This window comes from Cervus elaphus, chromosome X (assembly GCF_910594005.1).
Source record: "Cervus elaphus chromosome X, mCerEla1.1, whole genome shotgun sequence".
In the NCBI taxonomy this organism is placed as follows: Eukaryota; Metazoa; Chordata; class Mammalia; order Artiodactyla; family Cervidae; genus Cervus; species Cervus elaphus.
In genome coordinates this window covers 145,224,963-145,244,387 of record NC_057848.1, presented here as the reverse complement: position 1 = coordinate 145,244,387, position 19,425 = coordinate 145,224,963, and the positions used below count along the sequence as shown (strand labels likewise).

Genomic DNA, 19,425 nt, shown 5'->3' with positions numbered 1-19,425 from the left:
TACCTTCCAATCAATCCAGGTTCTTGAAAATGGCAAAAGTTCATTCTTTTTTATGACTGAGTAATATTCCACTGTGTGTGTCTGTGGATCTTTCTGAATTAGTGGGGTTTTGTTTTTCATTTTTAGCAGTAATTTAAAGTTTATTCAAGCTTTAATGCAGGTTATTCTCTTCTGACTTTAAGGTAGCATTGCATGGCATACTTCTGAGTACATTCCTGAAAAATTCTTTCGTACTTATTTCTGTTTTATAGATCTCTGTGACCTCTGGCACTGGGGAGGCTATCATCTAGGTTTGGATCACATAGCAGGGAACAAATGGATACCAGAACTTTAGAAATCATGAAAGCAAGAGACCACCGTGATCTTAGAATATTGAACCAAGTGCTGCCATTAGTGTTCATGTCTGGATGATAAATTCTGTTGGAAATGCAACCTTAGGTAGTGTGAACGGGTAGTCTTTAGGGAAATGAATTGTCACGCAGAATACACTGCCTTGATATGGGCTGCCGTTCTTTTTCATAATTGTGGTCTGCCAATGAAATGTATCCTCCCCAACTGGACCTGCAGAATATTGGGCTGGAGGGTCACTGGCCACATCGCTAAGTTCCTTACTAATCCATTTCAGCGCCATAGTCTGTGCTTTTTGTCTGACTCCTCACGGTCTCAGTGTGTGCTCAAAGGTCCGGCCAAAACTCCTGATTATCTGGTGGCCGGCAAGGGCTCTCTCTTCATCTCACACTGGCTCTGCAGACACAGGTGCCTCTTAGTGAACAGGGAGGTTGGACTGGGGCGGGGTCACCTACGGAGAGTAGATGGGGGGAGGGGAGATGAGCAGTGGAGACCCTCAGACTCGGACAAGCGTCGAGTACCATCCAAATGGATGAAGGAGACCATCCAAATGAGTGGGCCATTTTTCTTTAAATATACACGCAGGAGTGGGATGGCTGGGTCATTTGCTAGTTCTCTTTTTAGATTTGGAGGAACCTCCTTACTGTTATCCATGGTGGCTGCACCAGTTGACGTTCCCACCAACAGTGTACAGATCTCCTCCACATGCTCACCAACATTTGTTACTTCTGTTCCTTTTGGATCAGAGCCCTTCTGATAGGTATAAGGTAAATACCTCATTGTGGTTTTAAGTTGCATTCATATGATGATAATGATGTTGAATATCTTTTCATGTGCCTCTCGGCCATTTGTATGTCTTCTTTGGAAAAATGTCTATTTAAGTCTTCTGCCCGTCTTTTTCTTGATTTTTTTTTAAACTGTTGTATAAACTGTTTATATATTTTGGATATTAACCCCTTATTGGTTATATCATTGGCAAATATTTTCTCCCATATAGTAGGTTGGCTTTTCACTTTGTCGATGGTTTCCTTTGCTGTGCAAACGTTTTAACTTTAATTACAACCAATTTATTTCTTTTTGCTTTTATTTCCCTAGCTTTACGAGACAGATCCAAAAAAATATTGTTATGAGCAGAACACTCTTTGACATAAATAATATTATCTTCTAGGAGTCTTATGGTTTCCACTCTTATATCTAGGTCTTTAATCCCTTTTCCGTTTACCTTCGTATGTAGTGTTAGAGAATGTACTGATCTCATTCTTTGACAGCTACATATCAAAGAATGAGATGAGAGCATAAGTACAATTTGGTAATGTCAGAAAATTAAATATGCTTTTACATTTGAGCCAGTAATTCAGTGTTTTCAGAAATTTACCTGAAGAGACATCCACAACCATATGAAAAGACATAAATGCCCATGCACATGTTAATTGAGGGAACATGATATATCCACTGAGTGGAGTACTACACAGCTATAAAAAGGAATGAGTACAATTTTGTAAAGTAATAAGGGATGCTTCCATGATAGATGTAGATATATAAAAGAATGTGGGAGTTTGGGGCTAATGTCAGTGATACTAAGTCCAGTGCCTCTGCATCCTGGTACGAAGAGGCTTTGAGAGCTGAAGAAGAGAGAGCCAGAGCCAGAGCTGCAGCCAGGGTTCCTATGGTGCCAGGGCCAGTGCACTTTCCCGAGCATGACCAAAGCTGCTCCCACCCCTGGTGACGTCTGAGCAGATACTTCACATTGCATTTCAAGAAAGCAGGCAGTCTTCCATCTAGCAGAGGGCCAAGGTGGGGCTCATGGAAATTCAGCATATAACGTACTTGTGTTCCTATACAATATGCACAAATTGGAGATTTTTCTTTTTTTCTGTTTTTAAATGTTGTTCCTTTTAATCAAAGATGTGTTTAGCTTCAGAGTCTAAGCATACTAATGGCATAGCTCCCACATGTACTACAGATTATCAAGTTGAAAAGTAAGAATTTTCGTATTACATAGCACAGACTGAAATCCTTGGATCATTTCTTGTCATTCAGAACAAGACAACATGATATTGGAATATGGATTTTTTTGTCAAAATGGAAATATTTCCACAGTGAAGTCTGTGTGATTATAAGATACAGAAAAAAAAAATCTTGAGAGGTATTCACTTTTTGGTTTGTTTTATTCGATTTAGTCTTTCTTTGTAAAATTGAAGTGTATTTACCTGGATTGGCTTCGCTTATTTAAGAATGTAGGAGAAGTGAAATCCCAGTAAACTTGACTTCTTGCACACTTACACTATAATTGTTCAAATATCAATTTAGCATCTGCTCTTTGGAAGGCTTCTGAGTGGTTTTGGGGATGCTAAGAAAATTAACTCAACCCCTTCTTATAGAATTTTAGAGTCTAAGAGCAGTATTCTTATAAAGTAGCTGGTGAACTAAGATCTAGGGGCCCAATAAAAATGAGGTGTATGGAGGTGAGGGAATTGAGGGCTTTTCATGAGGAGTCTAGTGTAAATACACTGAAGCAAGGCACTTGAGACTTTAGGATAATAAAAGTCTGGCAGTGGAAGGTAGTTTTAAGTTAGGCTACATGGTGAGCCCACCAGGGAGACTGTGGAAACACTGAATAGGGACAGACCCTCAGATGGCGGGTCTCAAAGTTGAGAGACTTAGGCCTGGAATGGAAAACTACCCTGAACAATTGCTTTGGAATGATGGGGCTTCCCAGGTGGCTCAGTGGTAAAGAACCTGCCTGCCAATGCAGGAGACATGGGTTCAATCCCTGGGTCAGGAAGATCCCCTGGAGGAGGAAATGGCTACCCAGTCCAGTAGTTTTGCCTGGAGAATCCCGTGGACAGAGCAATCTGTTCAGTCCATGGGGTAGAAAATGGTCAGACACGACTGAGTGACTAAACAGCAACATGAGTAAACCAGAGAGAAATCCCCCGTGGGGTGGGGCTGGAATGTGCCGTGTGCTCCTGTCCCAGTGCATGTGAACACAGTGCTCAACCTAGACGTTTCATGCACATCAACTGCAAGGAGATAAACTTTGAAATAAAAGTAATAGTCGAATGAAACTGGAAACTCAGAAGCCAGTCGGCTGACACTCTTTGCTGTGAGTCGTGGAGACAGAGCTCATGTTATTGAAAGGGTATTCCATTCAGCATTTTTGGCTGTGTTGATAATTCCACAAAGTGTATGAGATGAGTATATTTTAGGTGATGGTGAAATTGATGAATATAGGGGCTTATTTTATTTGGTTACTTATTTATTTGGCTGTGCTTGATCTTGTCTTTGAAATCCAGGATCCTCGAACTTCCTTGCAGCCTGAAAGTTCTTTAGTTCCAGCATGAGGAATGTTTTAGTTGTGGCATATAGGATCTTTTACTTGTGGTGTGTGGAGTGGGGTCTAGTTCCTGGATCGGGGATGGAACCCAGTCCCACTGCATTTGGAGCACAGATTCTTAGCCACTTAGCTACTGGGCCACTAGGCAGTCTCTGCTACTGCTGCTAAGTCACTTCAGTCCTGTCCGACTCTGTGCGACCCCATAGACGGCAGCCCATCAGGCTCCACCATCCCTGGGATTCTCCAGGAAAGAACACTGGAGTGGGTTGCAATTTCCTTCTCCAAGGCAAGTCTCTAGGAGTTGTTTAAATGAAAGAGCAGCTTGGAAGGAAGGAAGCGTTAGTCTCAGAACCAAACGCTATATTATGTGAATTTCATTTGGCTAAAAAAAACTACCCCCACACTCAAAATATGATTTAGTACTGGAAATGAAAGATTCTTTCTAAACAGCATTTTGGACTGGTTTGGTGTTCTATGTCCAAGAATGCCACAGATTCTCTGACATCACCTGGATTTAAAACTTCATCAGGGTAGGTGGTATCCTCTGGGAACAAAATAATCATAATCATAGTAAAAACAGATACTGTGTAAAGTCTCAGTGTGGTCCAGGCACCAAGCCAGGTGCTTTAGCTACATGCCACTGGCCGTACAAAAGCCACTTCACCTGAGGGTCCCAGAGTTTGGGGATGGACCCAAGTCCACATAAATGATAAGGGAAAGAGCTGGGACTACAGCGCTGGTCTGAACTTGTCCAGAGCACATACCCTTCCATTTGTCCCGGCCTGAGGTGCTCAAGAGGCAGTTAATTCACTGTCTTCTAGCACTCCAAAATGTATCTTGAGTGATAGAAAGAAGGACTCTGTGAGCAAAACACTGGGTTGGGATACATAGCCAAGGCAATACAAACACCAAAATAATTAAGAGGCATGAATACAGGAGAGAAGGAGATAATGCCCAGTAACCACATGATCATCTGCATGTGCAAATTCAGACACCCCTCAAGTAATCGAGGGCTTACAAGATTATCTGGCACTATCCTTCTATGTAGAAAGGAAACATTTTATTTTTTAATTAAAAATAGTTATTTTTTGGCTGTGCTGCATCTTGGTTGTGACACTGGAAATCTTTGATGCCACATGCAGGCTCTTTAGCTGCAGCATGCGACTTTTTTGTGTTGTGGCACGTGAACTTTTAGTTCTGGCATGTGTAATCCAGTTATCTGACCAGGGATCGAACCCAGGCCCTGTGCGTTGAGAGTGCGCAGTCTTAACCACTGGACCAACAGGGAGGTGCCGAGAGTAAATACTTCAGAACGACCCTAAATCTCGTGGCTCAGAAAGTAAAGAATCCACCTGCAATGTGGGAGTCCTGGGTTTGATTCCTGAATTTGGTAAATCCCCTATAGGAGGGTATGGCCACATACTTTAGTATTCTTGCCTGGAGAATCCTCATGGACAGAAGAGCCTGGTGGGCTACAGTCCATGGGGTACAAAGAGTCAGACACAACTGAGCGACTAAGCAGACCCCCTAAATCTGGCTGAAGAGGAGGAATATATCAGCTCTTTTCTCTGACAGCATAATATCTGTCCTGAGTTCCTTGATTTCTGCTCCGTTTTCCTAATCTAACATCACTTTTGGGACCGAGTCTCCTTTTCTCCAAGATTTTCTAGAGGGTATCTGCTCAATGTGTGTAGGAATATGCATTACCCAGGAAGCTTTTAATCAAGGGACAGAGGCTGATATGGGAACCTCCATGAAGGAGGGCTGAGGAGACAATCACCCCTGAATACAGGGGTCACCGAAAGACTAAGAAGAGGAAACTTGGATCAGTAGAAGGAGCAGTGCCTACATGTGGTAGATGTAGTGAGGATGCTGAGCAGGAGGAATCTGGAAGGACTCAAATTGCATCCCCACTGTCTGTTCTCAGAGGCCCTGATGGACTAGGATCACAAGAGGATCACCCTGACTTCCAACGTGGAATTCTCAGGAGACTAGGACCTTGATGTAAGACAAGAAGCTTCATAAAGTAGAGAGTGGAGTTACAGGATTTATCATGTGTCAATATGAGTTCCTGAAAGTGGACTCATGGTAGCACACACCATAAAAGGAGGCCCTGGAAAATATCTGATGCTGGGCTCCCTGGGAAGCTCTGGGGACAGATGTCAGGTTGATTTCAGTCTGGCAAGTCTCAGTGAGGTGAGATCTCTGTCTAATAGGATCAGCCTCCGTTTTAGAGAGGAATGGACCTGAGCCCAAGCAGGACCTCAGATGACAATGCTGACTGATAGAGGGGAGCCCTGGAGAGGGAGCCAAACAGAATTCTGTAAATTCTTAGCCCTGAGAGACGAGAAGAGCTACTTCTAAGTGGTCCCCTCATTCCACCTGTGTGATCTCGGGGAGGGCAGGGCCTCCTCTAGCAGGATTAGGCCCCAGATCTGCAGAGGGGGACGTCTTGATCATAACCAGACTTAAAGTGAGGACCATCAGTGCTAGTGAGATGGTCTCCCCCAACGAGGGAGGCTCACAGAGTGGCGCCCCTCCTGACAAGCAGAGATGCTCAGAGCAGCGCCCTGACTCCTCCCACTAGGGACTCAGGGAGGCGAGGGCTTTGTTTGGGGGCTGGAAGACTTGGATTCATAGCTGGAGACGTCCCGGGCTCTAACACACTGCGCAAGGAGGACCCAGGGACGGATGAATATTGAGCTACCGGAGTTCCCGTAGCACCCTGCCCCTGCCGTCATCCCCGGGAGACCCCACGTAGGACCGTACGCATCTCCCATCCACTTCCGCTTCAAAGGCGAGGAGCTTGACTGGGAGTCGTGGCGTCTCTTCGGTGGCGTTTCAGTGTCCAGGACTTGTCCGGAACCAAGGTGAGGAACGGAATGTAACTGAATGGACTTTGCGAACCCACTATTAAGAAAGGTGACCCAGCCGCATCCCACCCCTGTGATGTGGCTCTTTCGAGTCCCTCAGAGCTATCGGCGGAATGCGGTCTAGCGTGTCTCAGGTGAAGGCGTTGGTCTGTAGGGGTACGCCCGGATTCTACCCTTGAAGGAGCTCTCGGTCCTAGATAATGGCCCTGAGGGTAAATTATCAGACTTCGACACCGCATGGGGGCCACACTGAGCGGCCCCCGTGCACGCAGCTCTAGGATGCCCCACGAGGAGCTGGCTGACGTTGGTGCCCCCTGCCATTTGCTGGAGGTGCTCTCAGGGAGGTGAGAACCTTGCTCTAAAGAATAAACCTAGTTCAACAAAGTGACCTAGTCCCCAACACGATTCATGGTTGTGACGCTGAGTGAGGATGTGGGCTCCTCCCATAAGAAATGGAGTCACAATCCGGCATTTTGACATGACTATTCCCAGATCATGTCAGGGAAGTGAGAGACCATGTCAGAACCGGGAGCGTCAGGTTGCAAAGGGAGAGTTTCAGGTTCCCTGGTGGGATGGTGAGAACCTCGGGGGCTGTGGGGATGTTCCACACCATATCATTCAGACCACATCCTCCCTGTCATCATCCCTTTGAGACATCAAGAATACATGGCGGTTCCCACTGCAGCCTAAAGGGGATGCAAGTCCCCTCTGACCACTCTGCCCTGGTCTGAGGGGCATGGTCAGCACACTGAGAAATCTTAGATCCTATCATAAATCAAATGTAGGCCTTGGTTGCTTCTATGTCCTGGCTATTGTAAAGAGTGCTGCAACGAACTTTGGAGTAGAATTGTTTTTTAAGTTACTGTTTCCTCAGGGGTTATGCCTAGTAGTGGGATTGTTGGCTTATGTGGTAATTTTTTTAATTTTTTTTCATTTATTTTTATTAGTGGAAGCTAATTACTTTACAGTATTGTAGTGGTTTTTGCTATATATTGACATGAATCAGTCATGGATTTACATGTGTTCCCCATCCTGAACCCCCCTCCCTTCTCCCTCCCCATCCCATCCCTCTGGGTCATCCCAGTGCACCAGCCCCGAGCATTTGTCTCATGCATCCAACCTGGGCTGGCTATGTGTTTCACACTTGATATTATACGTGTTTCAATGCTGTTCTCTCAGATCATCCCACACTCGCCTTCTCCCATAGAATCTGAAAGTCTCTTCTATACATCTGTGTCTCTTTTTCTGTCTTGCATATAGGGTTATCATTACCATCTTTCTAAATTCTATATATATGCGTTAGTATATTGTATTGGTGTTTTTCTTTCTGGCTTAATTCACTCTGTATAATGGGCTCCAGTTTCATCGACCTCATTAGAACTGATTCAAATGATTTCTTTTTAATGACTGAATGATATTCCATTGTGTATATGTACCACAGCTTCCTTATCCATTCATCTGCTGATGGGCATGTAGGTTGCTTCCATGTCCTGCCTATTATAAACAGTGCAGTGATGAAGATTGGGGTACACGTGTTTCTTTCAGTTCTGCTTTCCTCGGTGTGTATGCCCAGAAGTGGGATTGCTGGGTCATATGGCAGTTCTATTTCCAGTTTTTTAAGGAATCTCCACACTGTACTAGTGGCTGTACTAGTTTGCATTCCCACCAACAGCGTAAGAGGGCTCCCTTTTCTCCACACCCTTTCCATCACTTATTGCTTGTAGATTTTGGATAGCACTCATTTTGACTGGCGTGTAATGGTATCTCATGGAGGTTTTGATTTGCATTTCTCTGATAATGAGTGATGTTGAGCATCTTTTCATGTGTCTGTTAGCCATCTGTATGTCTTTTTTGGAGAAATGTCTGTTTAGATCTTTGGCCCATTTTTTGATTGGGTCATTTATTTTTCTGGAATTGAGCTGCAGGAGTCGCTTGCATATTTTTGAGATTAATCCTTTGTCTGTTTTTTCATTTGCTATTAATTTCTCCCATTCTGAAGACTGTTTTTTCAGCTTGTTTATAGTTTCCTTTGTTGTGCAAAAGCTTTTAAGTTTCATTAGGTCCCATTTGTTTATTTTTGCTTTTATTTCCAAGATTCTGGGAGGCGGGTCATAGAGGCTCTTGCAGTGATTTATGTCAGAGAATGTTTTGCCTATGTTCTCCTCTAGGAGTTTTATAGTTTCTGGTCTTACATTTAGACCTTTAATCCATTTTGAGTTTATTTTTGTGTATGGTGTTAGAAAGTGTTCTAGTTTCATTCTTTTACAAGTGGTTGACCAGTTTTCTCAGCACCACTTGTTAAAGAGGTTGCCTTTTTTCCATTGTATATTCTTGCTTCCTTTGTCAAAGATAAGGTGTCCATATGTACCTGGATTTATCTCTGGGCTTTCTATTTTGTTCCATTGATCTATATTTCTGTCTTTGTGCCAATACCATACTGTCTTGATGACAGTGGCTTTCCAGTAGAGCCTGAAGTCAGGCAGTTTGATCCTCCAGTTCCATACATCTTTCTCAAGATTTCTTTGGCTATTCGAGGTTTTTTGTATTTCCATACAAATTTGAAATTATTTGTTCTAGTTCTGTGAAGAATACCGGTGGTAGCTTGATAGGGATTACATTGAATCTATAAAATGCTTTTGGTTCAGTTCAGGTCAGTTCAGTTCAGTTCGTTGCTCAGTCGTGTCCTACTCTTTGTGACCCCATGAATTGCAGCACGCCAGGCCTCTCTGTCCATCACCAACTCCTAGAGTCTATTCAGACTCATGTCCATCGAGTCAGTGATACCATCCAGCCATCTCATCCTCTGTCGTCCCCTTCTCCTCCTGGCCCCAATCCCTCCCAGCATCAGAGTCTTTTCCAGTGAGTCAACTCTTCACATGAGGTGGCCAAAGCATTGGAGTTTCAGCTTCAGCATCAGTCCGTCCAATGAACACCCAGGACTGATCTCCTTTAGGATGGACTGCTTGGATCTCCTTGCAGTCCAAGGGATTCTCAAGAGTCTTCTCCAACACCACAGTTCAAAAGCATCAATTTTTTGGTTCTCAGCTTTTTTCACAGTCCAACTCTCACATCCATACATGACCACTGGAAAAAACCATAGCCTTGACCAGATGGACCTTTGTTGGAAAAGTAATGTAGTATATTCATTTTCACAATATTGATTCTTCCAATCCTTGAACACGGTATATTTCTCCATCTCTCTGTGTCCTCTTTGATTTCTTTCATCAGTGTTTTATAATTTTCTATGTATATCTCTTCTGTTTTTGAGGTAGATATACTCCTAAGTATTTTATTCAGTTTGTTGCAGTGGTGAATGGTATTGTTTCCTTAATTTCTCTTTCTGTTTTCTCATTGTTAGTGTATAGGAATTCAAGGGATTTCTGTGTGTTAGTTTTATATCCTGCAACTTTACTATATTCGTTGAATAGCTCTAGTCATTTTCTGATAGATTCTTTAGGGTTTTCTTTGTAGAGGATCATGTCATCTGCAAACAGTGATAGTTTCACATCATCTTTTCCTATCTGGATTCCATTTATTTCTTTTTCTGCTGTGACTGCTGTGGCCAAAACTTCCAAAACAATGTTGAATAGTAGTCGTAAGAGTGAGCACCCTTGTCTTGTTCCTGATTTCAGGGGAAATGCTTTCAATTTTTCACCATGGAGGATAATGTTGCCTGTGGATTTGTCATATATAGCTTTTCTTATGTTGAGGTATGTTCCTTCTATTTCTGCTTTCTGGAGAGTTTTTATCATAAATGGATGTTGACTTTTGTCAAAGGCTTTTTCTGCATCTATTGAGATAATCATATGGTTTTTATCTTTGAATTGGTTAATGTGGTGTAATTCATTGATTGATTTGCGGATATTAAAGAATCCTTGCATTCCTGGGATAAAGCCCACTTGGTCATGATGTATGATCTTTTTAATATGTTGTTGGATTCTGTTTGCTAGAATTTTGTTAAGGATTTTGCATCTATGTTCATCAGTGTTATTGGCCTGTAGTTTTCTCTTGTTCTGGCATGTTTGTCTGCTTTTGGAATTAAGGTGATGGTGGCCTCGTAGAATGAGTTCAGAAGTTTACCTTCTTCTGCAATTTTCTGGAAGAGTTTGAGTGAGATAGGTGTTAGCTCTTCTCTAAATTTTTGGTAGAATTCAGCTGTGAAGCCATCTGGTCCTGGGCTTTTGGTTGCTGCAAGATTTCTGATTACAGTTTTGATTCCATGCTTGTGAAGGTTCTGTTAAGATCTTCTATTTCTTCCTGGTTCAGTTTTGGAAAGTTATACTTTTCTAAGAATGTGTCCATTTCTTCCAAGTTGTCAATTTATTGGCATAGAGCTGCTGGTAGTAGTCTCTTATGATCCTTTGTATTTCAGTGTTGTCTGTTGTGATCTCTCCATTTTCATGTCTAATTTTGTTGATTTGGTTCTTCTCCCTTTGGTTCTTAATGAGTCTTGCTAATGGTTTGTCAATTTTGTTTATCTTTTCAAAACACCAGGTTTTAGCTTTGTTGATTTTTGCTATGGTCTCTTTAGTTTCTTTGCATTTATTTCTGCCCTGATTTTTAAGATTTCTAGCCTTCTACTAACCCTGGGGTTCCTCATTTCTTCCTTCTCTAGGTGCTTTAGGAGTAGACTTAGGTTATTTATTTGACTTTTTTCTTGTTTCTTGAGGTAAGTCTGTATTGCTATGAACCTTCCCCTTAGCACTGCTTTTACAGTGTCCCATAGGTTTTGGGTTGTTGTGTTTTCATTTTCATTCATTTCTATGCATATTTTTATTTCTTTTTTGATTTCTTCTAAGATTTGTTGGTTATTCAGAAGCATGTTATTTAGCCTCCATATGTCTGAATTTTTAATGTTTTTTGTTTTTCCTGTAATTGAGATCTAATCTTACTGCACTGTGGTCAGATAAGATGACTGGAATGATTTCAGTTTTTTTGAATTTACCAAGGCTAGATTTATGGCCCAGGATGTGATCTATTCTGGAAAAGGTTCTGTGTACACTTGAGAAAAATGTGAAATTGATTGTTTTGGGGTGAAATGTCCTATAGATATCACTTAGGTCTAGCTGGTCCACTGTGTCATTTAAAGTTTGTGTTTCCTTGTTCATTTTCTGTTTAGTTGATCTATCCACAGGTATGAGTGGGGTATTAAAGTCTCCCACTATTATTGTGTTATTGTTAATTTCCCCTTTCATACTCATTCGCCTTACATATTGCGGTGCTCCCATGTTGGGTGCATATATATTTATACTTGTTATATCTTCTTCTTGGATTGATCCTTTGATCGTTATATAGTGTCCTTCTTTGTCTCTCTTCACAGCCTTTATTTTAAAGTCTATTTAATCTGATATGAGTATTACCACTCCTGCTTTCTTTTGGTCTCCGTTTCTGTGAAATATTTTCTTCCAGCCCTTCACTTTCAGTCTGTATGTGTCCCTTGTTTTGAGGTGGGTCTCTTGTAGACAGCATATATAGGGGTCTTGTTTTTGTATCCATTCACCAAGTCTTTGTCTTTTGGATGGGGCATTCAACCCATTTACGTTTAAGATAAATATTGATAGGTATGTTCCCGTTGCCATTTACTTTGCTGTTTGGGGTTCGCTTTTATATACAGCCTATCTGTGTTTCCTGTCTAGAGAAGATCCTTTAGCATTTGTTGAAGAGCTCGTTTGGTGGTGCTGAATTCTCTCAGCTTTTGCTTGTCTGTAAGGCTTTTGCATTCTCCTTCATATCTGAATGAGATCCTTGCTGGGTACAGTAATCTGGGTTGTAGGTTATTCTCTTTCATTACTTTAAGTATGTCCTGCCATTCCCTTCTGGCCTGAAGAGTTTCTATTGATAGATCAGCTGTTATCCTTATGGGAATCCCTTTGTGTGTTATTTGTTGTTTCTCCCTTGCTGCTTTTAATATTTTTTCTTTGTGTTTGATCTTTGTTAATTTGATTACTATGTGTCTTGGGGTGTTTCACCTTGGGTTTATCCTGTTTGGGACTCTCTGCCTTTCTTGGACTTGGGTGGCTATTTCCTTCCCCATTTTAGGGAAGTTTTCAGCTATTATCTCCTCGAGTATTTTCTCATGGCCTTTCTTTTTGTCTTCTTCTTCTGGGACTCCAATGATTCGAATTTTGGGGCATTTCACATTGTCCCAGAGGTCCCTGAGGTTGTCCTCCTGTCTTTTGATTCTGTTTTCCTCTCTGCTTCATTTATTTCCACCATTTTATCTTCTACCTCACTTACCCTATCTTCTGCCTCTGTTATTCTACTGATGGTTTCCTCCAGAGTGCTTTTCATCTCATTTACTGCATTGATATTCATTTTTAATTGACTCCTTTTTATTTCTTCTCGGTCCTTGCGAGGCATTTCTTGCATCTTCTCAATCCTTGTCTCCAGGCTGTTTATCTATAGCTCCATTCTGTTTTCAAGATTTTGGATCATTTTTATTATCATTATTCTAAATTCTTTTTCAGGTAGATTCCCTATCTCCTCCTCTTTTGTTTGGCTTGGCGGGCATTTTTCATGTTCCTTTACCTGTTTGGTATTTTTCTGCCTTTTCGTCTTGTTTAGATGCTGTGTTTGGGGTGGCCTTTCTGTATTCTGGTGGTCTGTGGTTCCTTTTTATTGTGGAGGTTTCTCCCAGTGGGTGTGGTTGGACGATTGGCTTGTCAAGGTTTCCTGTTTAGGGAAGCTTGCGTCGGTGTTCTGGTATGTGCAGCTGGATTTCTTCTCTCTGGAGTGCCATGGAGTGTCCAGTAGTGAGGTTTGAGATGGGTCTATGTGTTTGATGTGACTTTGGGCAGCCTGTATGTCGACGCTCAGGTCTGTTCCTGCGTTGCTGGGGAATTTGTGTGGTATGTCTTGCTCTGGAACTTATTGGCTCTTGGGTGGTGAAGAAGATAGAGATGAGCAGGAGGAGAAAAGAGGGGACTCAAGAGAAGAGAGACAGATCTACACAGTACTCTGTTCTCTAAGTGTTCTCCATAGCCCAGAACACCCACAGAGATTCACAGAATTGGATTGAGAAGAGAAGGGGGAGCGAGGAAATAGAGGTGATCCAGGGGAGCAAAAGGAGAGTCAAAAGTGGGAGAGAGTAATCATCACACTCCTGAGTAAAAATGCTTACTGAATATTGGATTCTTAAATATCCAAAATTGATATCAAATACTGAAAAACAAAGATTAAAAATCTAGAGTAGAGGTTAGACTCTTAATAATACAATATTAAAAACAAAAACACAAAAAATTAAAGTATATATGAATTTCGGTTTAAAAATAGGGTGTTTTTTTTGCTAGGTTATAGTGGGTTATGAAAATGAAAATTAAGGAGTAATAGAGGCGTAACTGAGCACTTTAAAAAAAGAAAAGATAAATATTTAAAAAACTAAAAAAATTTTTTTTTAATTAAAAAAATAGTAAAATTGTATCTAGGAATTTCTCTCAGCTGTTGCGGGCAGTGTGGTTTCGGTTCAGTTTCAGATAGCACCTTGTTCCAGCTTACACTTCTCCATATCTATAGGCTCCTTCCAGTATAGTCAGTGTTAACTACAGGGATTTTAATCTGTTGCACCTGTCACTTCTGAGGCACTTCCCTTTGTTTATTTCACTTCTGTTTGCAGGGCTCTTCTGTGTCTAATTTCCGCCCTGACACAAGCGGGCGGAGGTGGTCTCTTGTTTAGGTTCGCTTGCTCAGTAGTGCCGTGGGGAGGGAGGGGCACTGCAGACACATCACTGGCGTGTGTGGGGAGCACTCGCAGTGTTCCGGCCACACTGGATTTGCCCCCACTCGCAGCATGTGTGCTTTCCCCGTCAACACTGCTCAGGCTCCAGGCTGCTCTACAGGGAGCAGGCCCTGAGGTGCGTGCACTTCCGAGGCATAAGCCACTCAGGTTCCAGTTTCCAGGTACTCCACTAAGACGCAGACTCGGGCCTGCGTTTTGTGCCTTCCCCAGCCCGAGCAGCTCAGGCAGCCAGGAGCTTGACGGGCGCACTCTCCCCGGGTGTGGTGTGCTTCTCCCCTTTGCGGTCCCAGCTTCAGTTTCCGCCTGTCTGGTGTGCCTCGTGTCTCTTCTGGGCAGCTGGTCTCTAGCTGCGACCCTCCCGGCAGATGTCAACCATCCAGAATCTCAGGAAGTCTTTGGTTAGAGACTGGAAACCTATTTGCAGTTTGATAGGGGATTCCGTCTCTGGGGCCGAGTTTACCACTTTCCCCTCCCCCTGCCTCCTGCCTCCAGCAGGGGACAGGCCAGTCCACAGCCGGTTAGCTCTTCTCCGGAATTGCTCAGTCCTTCCTTTGTTCTGCCAATAGCCAGCAGTGTCTTCAGTTAGGGCTTTTCACAGGTTAATTTTCTCTCTCTATCTTGCTATCCCACAGTTTAAGTTGCCATCTCAGGTTAGCTCCCTCCAATTGCCCTCAGGGCATTCAAGCCAGGTCCTTACCCTAAGCAATGCTGCCTGCTCCGCTCCGTTCAGCCCCCACTTGCTGGTGGTGGATGCGAGCATCTGGGGTACTTTTCTGCTGGGAGTTGCTTTTACGCATGTAATCCATGAGTTTTATTAATTTTTCCTCCCAGTTAGGTTGCCCTCTGAGATGCAAAAACTTCCCCCAGACCCACCAGTGAGAGGGTTTCCTGGTGTTTAGAAACTTCCTTTATTAAGACTTCCTTCCCGGGATGGGTCTCCGTCCCTATCTCTTTTGCTCTATTTTTAATGCTTATATTTTGTCCTACTTCCTTCCGAGGACAATAGGCTGCTTTTCTGGGCGCCTGATGTCCTCTGCTAGTGATCAGAAGTTGTTTTGTGGAGTTTGCTCAGCGTTCAAATGTACTTTTGATGAATTTGTAGGTGAGACAGTGGTCTCCCCTTCCTATTCCTCTGCCATGTCAGCTCTGCTCTCCATGTGGTAATTTTAGTCCTAATTTTCTATGCAGAGTGAATTAAGTCAGAAAGAGGAAAGCCAATATTGTATATTAACGCATATACATGGATTTCAAACGATGATGCTGATGAACTTATTTGCAGGGCAGCAGTAGATTTGCAGACATAGAGAACAGACTCGTGGACACGGGGGGAAAGAGAGGGAGGGACAGACTGAGAGAGTAACATTGAAAACACGCACATTACCATATGTAAAATAGATAACCAGTGGGAATTAGTCCTATGACACAGAGAGCTCAAACCCCGTGATCTGTGATAGCTTAGAGGAGTGGGATGGGCTGGGAGCTGGGAGGGAACTTCAAGAGGGAGGGGACATCCAGTATACCTATGGCTGATTCATATTGATGTGTGGCTGACAGAAACACAATACTGTAAAGTGATTATCTTTGAATTAATAGTAAAAAAATTTAATTTTAAAAAGAGATAGAAAAAAAAAATAAAAAAAAAAAAATAAAAAGAGATAGAGAAGAAAAGAGAAGCAAAAAGATATTATAGACCTTGAATTGGGATCCTGTGTGGGAGCACAGGGACATCAACCTGCCTGTAATAGCACCTGTTCTTAGAAGACTGTGTTTGGTAAGAAAAGGTCATCTTACTTCCTCCTGTTGGGACACAGGCTGATTGGCTTTTACTATCTCACAGGCATCAATTCAGGAGAAAGAGGAGCTTCTCTGCCAGGAGCCCAATTGAGGAACCTGAGTGAGTACTCAGTGCATTTATCCCATCCCTTGGATTTGAGCCCAGGAAAACTCAGGGAAGGGCTGTGAGGTTGAGCATCTACTTCACCGCTTTATACCAAGTCTAGGGGAGGGGAAATGTCTAGTCTGAAGGTGCAGCCACCAGTCAGCAAATGGAGAATGGTGCCCAATGTTTTAAGGAGCCAAGGTAAGGACCATGAATGATGATCCCAGTGAACTCTGGGTGGAAAAAGCCCTACTAAGCCCTCAGCACTGGGTATTCCCTGGGAGGGAGCTGGCCTGAGATATCCCCTCACTTGGCTTCTGGATGATGTGGAGGTCTACAGTTGTCTGCATCAGAGTAGCAGAGGGAAGGGTGCCCAGGCTATGCCAAGGCTTGACATGGTAATACTAAAGATGAGCTGAGAGGACCGCAATGCCGGTAAATCCAAAGCAGGGCTGAGAGGATGCAGAGGGAATATCTAAGGCCTCTGTTCCTCCTCTGTGTGATTCTGTGGGGACAGGCTGAGCACGAAAGAGGAGCGTTGTGGGTTCCTCAGGCAGTGTCCTCAAGGACACCTGCAGAGGCGGCCTTTGATAAAGTCAAGGTGGAATCTCCCCATTTTAAGTTGCTCATGTCGCCTCATTCTCCATCCTCCAGGTGCACCAATATCCTGTCCTTTGTCCAGACTCTTGCCTATAGTTCCTGTCCACGGCCATCATGCCCCACAGGGAGAAGAGTAAGGTCCGTGGTCTTGAGAACCATCACCAGGAGCAGGCTGAGACCCAGGGTCTTCATGATCAAGCCACCACATCTAGGGGAGAAGAGACCACCTCCTCCTCCCCTCCTAAGTTAGAGAGTGCTCCCTCAAGCTCGTCTGCTGCTGACACCCCCATGGGGCCTCAGGGAGCCCAAGGCATGACCAGTGCTGCTACAGGTGCTATACCCAAAAGATTTGGTGTCGGTGCCGCAGCACGCTCAAGAGCTCGTGTCGGTGTCACAGCACGCTCAAGAGCTGGTGTCGGTGCCGCAGCACGCTCAAGAGCTCGTGTCGGTGCCGCAGCACGCTCAAGAGCTCGGGTCGGTGCCACAGCACGCTCAAAGGCTCAAGGGTCCCAGGCCTCAGCTGCTGCTGAGAGCTCTCACAGAGATCCTCTGAGCAAGAAGGTCGAGGTGTTGCTACAGAAGATGCTGTATAAGTATAAGGTGAGGGAGCTCATTAAGAAGTCAGAAATGCTGAAGGCAATCAATAAAAGGTACAGGGGGCACTTCCCTGAGATCCTCAGGAGAGCCTCTGAGCGCCTAGAGATGGTGTTTGGCCTGGTCCTGAAGGAAGTCAGGCCCAACAGTCACTCCTATATCCTGGTGAGCAACCTAGATCTCAGTGACAGTGCGTCTATGAGAGGTGACCGGGGGCTGCCGAAGAATGGTCTTCTGATGCCTCTTCTGGGTGTCATCTACATGAATGGCCACCACGTCTCTGAGGAGCAGATCTGGAAGTTCCTGAATTTTCTGGGCGTCTATGATGGAAGAAGGCACTTCATCTTTGGAGATACCAGGAAGTTCCTCACAGAAGATCTGGTGCGGGAAGAGTACGTGGAGTACCGCCAGGTGCCAGGCAGCGATCCCCCTCGCTATGAGTTCCTTTTGGGTCCAAGAGCACTCATGGAATCCAACAAGATGAAAGTCCTGGAGTTTTTGGCCAAGGTCAATGATACGGTCCCTGCTACCTTCCTGGAGCATTTTGAGGAGTCTTCCAGAGAGGAAGTAGAGAGCACCAGCGCCAGAGCTGTAGCCAGCGTTGGCACTTCTGCCTCGGGCAGGGCTGGCACGTCTGTCAGGGATACTGCAGGCATTTCTGTCTTGGTCTGGGATGGCCCTTCTGCTGTAGCCCAGGCTGAGCATCCTGCTTCCGCCATGCCTGGCATTTCTGCTGCAGCCAGTGCTGGCTCTTCTGCCTCGGCCCGTGCCCACGCTAGGGCCACATCCAGCCAGTCATCTCACCCCTAGTGTGGGCTGAAGGCCATTCTTCACTTTGTGGTCAGAAAAGCCTGTCATCAGCCTGTGTTCCTGTTGACTTTCCCCCCAGTTTTCAGTTCTTTCTTTTTTCAACAGAAAGCGTATTTAGGTTGATGATACAAGTATTTGAATAACATGGGTCACACACACTTTGCTGTTTGTCAAATTCATGAGTAGGAATTTTGTTTTTGGAAATGCATATTGGAAATCCTCAAATCCCTCTTGTGATCCCGGATGAGAATAACATCACTTTAGGATAAGAATAGCCTTAGAAATGTGAAAGTCACCACACTAATAGAAGCTCAGAACATAGATACATAGAGAGAGAGCTGAAAGTTCTTCAATTTTTGGTTTGCTTTACTCTCTGTTTAGTCTCCCTTTTCGTAAATATGAAAGATATATACTTGGATCTGCTTATGGTTTTCAAGAATGTTTGAGAATATAAATTATAGCAAATGATTTATTTGTGGCTCCTCTTTTGCACAAACATTAATTGAGCATCTGCTTTTAAGAAGTCTTTCATGCCTGTATTGGCACTGTTTAGTCAAGGAAACTCTCAGTCTGCCCATCCAATTATAGTTTCCAGGGAAGCTGTCATTCTATGGAGGAGGCTGAGATGCTCTCTACCTCAAGAAGAACAAGAAAGAAGCAGAGTAAAGAGGGGGTAGAGAGAATATATTACTTTGGTTTCATTGCTAAGCAGAATTTTGGCTGATTGGGCAGGTGGGGTAACTTGTTTTTCTTTCAGTTAGAACGCTGCATAGTTTCTGACATCTGATAGATGCAAAAAAAGAAAAGAAGCCCAGCTGATGTAACATCTGAGGTCAAGATAATCATAATAACTGCCATTGCCCTAATTTCTCAATCGAGACAGGTGCTGTGATAAATGCTTTCCATAAATACATATATTCTACCAGTCTGACAAGGCAGGGTTTATAAAACTCACTTCACAGTGGAGAGCCCGAGGCTCATAGAGTTAGAGTTTGGTTTTGTGCCAGACTACTTAAGGCTGGTAAATGACAGAGCTAACACTAGACTCCAGCTCTAAACTACTGTAGCATACATACTGTTCTTCTTCCCCGACTGTGAGACATGCCCTTGTCTTTTCTTTTAAACAAGTACTTTTAACATTTGTTATTTCATTTCCTTTTCCTTATATATTTATTTGGCTGTGCTGGATATTATTTGCGGCACTTGGGGTCTACTTCCCTGACAAGGGTTGGAACCTGGGACCCCTGCA

General features: G+C 43.6%; 1 protein-coding gene across 2 annotated transcripts; it reads left to right on the top strand.

Moving 5' to 3' along the window:
- The first annotated feature begins 6,385 nt into the window (after positions 1-6,385).
- LOC122690690 (melanoma-associated antigen B2-like) lies at positions 6,386-18,641 on the top strand. 2 transcript variants are annotated; one of them, XM_043897597.1, is made up of 4 exons: positions 6,386-6,555; positions 16,131-16,187; positions 16,827-17,216; positions 17,247-18,641. In XM_043897597.1, exons 3-4 carry the CDS (start codon positions 16,887-16,889, stop codon positions 18,174-18,176), a joined length of 1,260 nt encoding a protein of 419 aa, XP_043753532.1. In that variant the 5' UTR covers positions 6,386-6,555; positions 16,131-16,187; positions 16,827-16,886; the 3' UTR covers positions 18,177-18,641. The 2 variants fall into 2 exon arrangements, with proteins under 2 accessions (XP_043753532.1, XP_043753531.1); XM_043897596.1 differs by having other exon boundaries at positions 6,388-6,555; positions 16,827-18,641.
- Positions 18,642-19,425: the final 784 nt, after the last annotated feature.